General features: G+C 47.8%; 1 protein-coding gene across 2 annotated transcripts in view; it reads left to right on the top strand.

Moving 5' to 3' along the window:
- Positions 1–2,914: 2,914 nt before the first annotated feature.
- LOC123033342 (zinc finger protein 558-like) overlaps positions 2,915–5,690 on the top strand; it is a 4,722-nt gene continuing 1,946 nt past the window's right edge. For both annotated transcript variants that reach the window (XM_044449932.1, XM_044449933.1), the window contains exons 1-2: positions 2,915–3,287; positions 4,542–4,612. In XM_044449932.1, coding sequence (XP_044305867.1) covers positions 4,562–4,612 — 51 coding nt within the window. In that variant the 5' untranslated portion in view covers positions 2,915–3,287; positions 4,542–4,561. The remainder of the gene's footprint in view (positions 3,288–4,541; positions 4,613–5,690) is intronic.

Raw genomic sequence — 5,690 nt, 5'->3', positions numbered from 1 at the left:
TGGATTTTTAATGTTTATATTAATTTATTGTTGTAAGCCGCCCCGAGGCTTCGGCGAATGGGGCAGCATAAAAATGTTTTAATAAATAAATAAATAAATAAGATGATCAAACTGCTCAGTCCTAGAGGAGATCAACCCTGACTGCTCTTTAGAAGGCCAGATACTGAAGATGAAACTCAAATACTTTGGCCACCTAATGAGAAGGAAGGACTCCCTGGAGAAGAGCCTAATGCTGGGAACAATGGATGGCAAAAGAAGAAGGGGACGTCAGAGAATGAGGTTGTTAGATGGAGTCACTGAAGCAGTTGGTGGGAGCTTGAGTGGACTCCGGGGGATGGTGGAGGACAGGAAGGCCTGGAGGAATGTTGTCCATGGGGTCGTGATGGGTCGGACACGACTTCGCGACTAACAACAAGCACAATATTAAGTAATGTGATTATGCAGCCAGTCTGGTTTTGATCACATACTGGGCTAAAAATCCAGGTGAAACATTAATAAAATTGGAAAGAACAGATTTGGAGGAAGGATTACATAATTATTTATGGGCTAAGGAATCAGTTTAAAAAGATTTAACACCAATCAAAAGCCATGTAATCAAGCATGGTTTAATAAGGATTTGATATTCTACAGGAATCAGTCCACCAATTTCTGCTCTTGTGTCTCCAATAGAGGTATATTATGATAAGCATCTAAGGGAAAGTAAAGATTTTATAACACATGGAGGTATGATTGATCAAGGAGGAATTAAGCCCTGGCAAAAATTAAAAGACGGAGGAAAACAGATTCAATGACGTCTCTTATTTTCAAAAGGCTGCAAGATTGAAAAAGGACATTCAAATAGAAAGAGGTACCCTAAGAGATCTGACAAAAAAGCTGATTTTACTGCAAAAAGATCACTCATTAGGATGGATTTACAAGCAAGTATTACAATATGGTACAGAAATGAAACATGTTAAAAACATGTATAAGTCTGAGGAAGAAATATCCTTCTACCAATGGGAAACTTTGTGGACAAAAGATAGAAGATTCACAGTCAGTCAAGCACTAAGAGAAAATTGATGCAAGAAGTTTCTCGATGGAATATTACCCCAAAAGACATTGAGAAAATGGACAAAAATTATACTGGAATGTGTTGGAAATGCAAGGAATTGGACGGGCCTGTTTAACTTCTGTGGTTTACAAGTAAAAAGGCGGAAATATTTGAAAAAAAATACATGCTGAAATACAGAAAAAATTAAAAATTAACTTTCCTAGGAATGATAAGAATATGCTGTTGATGATCATGACAGAAACTCTTCCAAGAAATATGACAGAATTGTTTAAATAACAGCAGCTGGAGTCACAATTGCAACAAAACAGAAAGCTGAAAACTGCCCAACCATTGATTGGAAAAATACGCTACACAGCAATTGCAGAACTAACCAGCTATATTAATGGAAGACTACCCAAATAATTTAATGAGAATTGGAAAGTGTATTAGATATTTTTCTTAATAATTGTGAGAAAAATGTAATCTACACAAATGTTATTATTGAATCATAATTGCAATGCAAACATTTATACTTCAAATTGTTTAGCAATGGAACATTAGGAAGTGTAAAAACTGCATCCAAAACAAAAACATTATAATGTGTAAATCGGAAGCACTTGTACAAAGTTAAAATTCGTGATACCCAAATGTTATACAAAAAGGAAAAAGGAAAGGGGAGTTCTCTCCACCCATCCCCCCTGCAGTCCGGTGAGGACATACCTGGCCACCCGCCGCCGAACCCAGGCGTCCGGGCCGCGTCCCCGTCCCGCCGAAGCAACCAGCGCCAACTCGCGCAGGCGGGGATGGGGAAAGCCCGCGCAGCGCTCCGAGCCCAGCCTCGCAGGTCCGCCCGGGGACGCCCGGCGCCACATGCGCCAATCGGCGCCCTGGGCGGGAACGGCCAACCGGGGGCCCGCTGCCTCCGCCTCCTGCTCGGCCGAGGTAGGAAAGGGGCGTGCGCCGCGGACGCTGGGCCGGCTGCCCTTTCGCTTAGGGTCGAGCTTACTCGCGAGAATGGAGTTCAGACGCTTCCCTTCTCACGCTTCATTGCGTGTCCTGCCGCGGCATCGCAAGCTTGACCACAGCACATCACATCACATCACATCTTTGCGCTGCCTCCAGCAACAAATCCCAGCAGCCCCACCCCCGTCCATGCACGCAAAAGCGTTTACATGTCAGCACCAGTGAATTTAAGACATAAGCCGATGCCCTTGCGGGGGTCCCGAAATCAGTGCGTGGTGGGGCATCGCCTCTCCCCCCACCACCTTGGTTAGCTTCTCAACCCGGCCAGTCCAGCAGAGAATAAGGGGGTCCTCCCAGCCACGTGCAGAGCCGCACCGGGGGCCCCTTTGCGCAGGGTGGGGCAGTGCCCGAGCGATGGGGCACTTCAGGCCACGCCCCACTGCGGCTCTCCCCCTTGCCAAGTCAAAATGGCCGTCTGCTCCGCCGGACGGAGCTCCCTAGTGCTGAGTGGGAATCCCACATGGCGCCCCCTATGGGGTGAAAGCGCTGGGGGGGGCGACTCTCCCCCATGGGGCAAAATCCCATCCCGCTCTGACACGCCGGGGGCTGCACTGGGGCGCCATCCCCACACCGGGCACTTCCCACCCCTCCTCGCTGCCCCGCAGCCCGGGGCGCCCTCCGCGCAAGCGCACCTGGCGGGGATGGAGGGCTCACCTGCGCGCTCAAGGGGGCCCCGGCGCAGCACTGGGAAAAGTCGCGGGTCCCCTTTTTGGGGGGAAGAAGGGGATGGGGAGAGGGGAGGGGAGGGCATATCCCGGACAGGACACTCCCCTCCCCAACCCTCTTCCTCTCTGGGGCCATTTAACCCCCGGCAGGCCACGAGGCGAAGCCCCCTCTGCGCAGAAAAGCTTCGCATCGCCCTGCTGCGGCCATTTCCGTTCCCGGGCGATATTAAAGACAGTTGCTGCAAATGGCCCCAGTGAGGGCCATTCAGTTCTTTGGAACTCAAATGGCCCCAGTGAGGGCCATGCAGTTCTTTGGGACTGACTCCCCGGTGAAAGTGCAGCCTGCGGCAGGGTTCCCTCCGGCCCCAGGCAGAGCCGCCCCGGGGCACACAGAGCCTGACCGGCCCCACGTCTCTTGGGTCTGGCAGGGCTAATCCAGAGCCGCGCTTGCAGTAAAACCGCCTCGTCCGCTCGGTTCTCAATTGCTCCGGTGCACTCTGAGCGCCAAGTCTTGTTTTCAAAACCAGGAGGAAGGGCCCTGTGGACCGGAAAGCCTTTCCTTCAGCTTAGTAAGAGATAAGAATATAAGATGTGGCAGGCCACGGAAGTTCCAGTTTTCCGTTTGCAGCGTGTGAGACAGAGAACACTTTTAAAAATGTGGGATTGGTTATACCTAAATTTTGTTGACTGTCTGAGAGGGAGAGCCCATGGTAATGTAGATCCTAGGGCTGCCCAGTTCCTTTCTGAAAGTCTCTAGTGTGGGAGAGCCCACCACCTCTCTAGGCAGCTGGTTCCAGTGTTGTATTGCTCTGACAGTGAGGAAGTTTTCCTGATATCCAACCTGAATCTGCGCAGTCACAACTTGAACTTTTTATTCCATGTCCTCCACTCTGGTATCAGCAAGAAGAGATCTTGACCTTTCTCTCTGTGGCAGCCTCTGAGGCACTTCCACAGGGATAGCATGTCCCCCCTCAGGCTTCTCTTCTCAAGACTGAACTTGCCCAGTTCTCTCAGTCCCTCCTCACAGGGCAGTGTTTCTAAACCCTGGATCATTTTCATTTCCCTCCTCTGGACCCTTTCTAATTTTCCTGCATCTTTCTTAAATCCTGGTGCCCAGAACTGGACACAGTATTCCAGATGGGGTCTGGCTAATGAGGAGTATAGGGGAATACTAGTTGTGCTCATACACTGGTTCCTTGTCCTTAGAAAAAATGGCCACCCACTTCAGTTCAGCTGCCTCATTGTCCTCGGAACACCATTCCCCATTTCATGCCATCCATTCCTCATCCTTCTAAGCAGAGCCCCTCTATTTACTGGTTCTTTACTGTTTGTATTATGCTAAATGTTGATGAAGCTTTGAATTAGACAGAAGGGGATTGGATGTGAGTTTAATTTCCTGGATAGACACAGAAAGTGCCCCCTGCTTTCCATAGGATACCGACCCCTGAAGTTCTGCACTTCTATATCTAATTTTGAACCCGTGGGGACTGCATACAGTCCAACGACCGTTTGACTTTTGCCAATGGGCTCGAATGGATAACTATGCAATTCTAAAAGTGCAAATCCTGTAATACTCGTGTGCACCCAGACATCCATCGCTTGCAGTGCAATTCTGTGCAATTAGCTGGAGAGTCGGTTCTCTTGGTGGCCATGTCCTGAACGGAGCCAGTGGGAGCCGGGGGTCAGACTAGACGGCCCGGGAGAATCCTTCTGACTCGCTCTGTTTCTATGTTTCTATGTCTTGTCTTTCGGGGTGCCTTCCCACAAGTTTAGGATTATAACTCAGTCTCCTACAAGCTTCCCATCTCTTTTGTCTTTCCTAGGAGCAGGCATTTTGGCAGAAATGGATACCCATCCATCTCTTTTTCTTCAGGAAGGAGTGAAACTGGATCAGGTAAGGGAAAGTTTCTCTTAGGAGAGAGACAGCCACCAGCTGCAACATCCAATTCTCTGCTCCCCTTCTAGGGGGCATATATTTATTCTTATTTATTTATTAGATTTCTTTCCTTCCCTACAGACAAAATGGCTCTCTTTATGGTTTACCAAATATAATTAAACAATAGTGCCAATATACGTAATGAAACAATATTAACAAATATTACAGTAAAATCATAACAATCAAATAGAAAAACCCTACAATAAAACCTCACAGTATCATAAGTTGTTGTTGTTGTTGTTGTTATTATTATTACTATTATTATTATTATTATTATTATTATAACATTTCTATGCCGCCCCTTGCCGAAACCTCGGGGCGGCTTACAACATGATAAAATACATTGAAATACAATAGTACATAATAAATTACCATTAAATACAAAAATACAAAAAATACATTGATTTACAAATATAAAATTAAAATTATCAGTATAAAATAAAAATATAGGAGGAGAAAGAGAAGGAAGAAGAAGTTGCCCTGGCCAGATCATATGTTTTAACAATTAAAATGATGTTTAAATAAAAAGGTCTTTACCTGGCGCCGAAAAACCAGTAACAACGGTGCCAGGCGGACCCCTTTGGGGAGTGAATTCCATAGGTTGGGCGCCACCGCAGAGGAAGCCCTCCTCCAAGTACTTACTCTCCTAATTTCCTTCATGGAGGGTTCCCGGAGAAGGGACTCTCCCGCAGATCTCAAGGGGCGGTTGGGCATATACGGACGTAAGCGCTCGTTCAGGTAGCCAGGACCCAAGCCGTTTAGGGCTCTATAGGTCATAATCAACACCTTGAATTGGGCCCAGGCTTCAATGGGAAGACAGTGAAGCTGACGGAGGACTGGAGTCATGTGAGCATAACGCCCCGTCCCCGTCAGCAACCTGGCAGCTCTATTTTGCACCAATTGAAGTCTTCGGACTGTCTTCAGGGGAAGCCCCACGTGAAGCGTGTTATAGAAGTCTAGGCGGGAAGTCACCAGCGCGTGTGTCACCGTCGCCAGGCAGTCATACTCCAGGTAGGGGCGCAGCTGATTAATCAGC

Source organism: Varanus komodoensis, unplaced genomic scaffold (genome assembly GCF_004798865.1).
Source record: "Varanus komodoensis strain SLA01 unplaced genomic scaffold, ASM479886v1 scaffold617, whole genome shotgun sequence".
NCBI classification, from domain to species: Eukaryota; Metazoa; Chordata; class Lepidosauria; order Squamata; family Varanidae; genus Varanus; species Varanus komodoensis.
The sequence above is the reverse complement of the archived record's forward strand: the minus strand, read 5'-3'. Positions and strand labels throughout refer to the sequence as shown.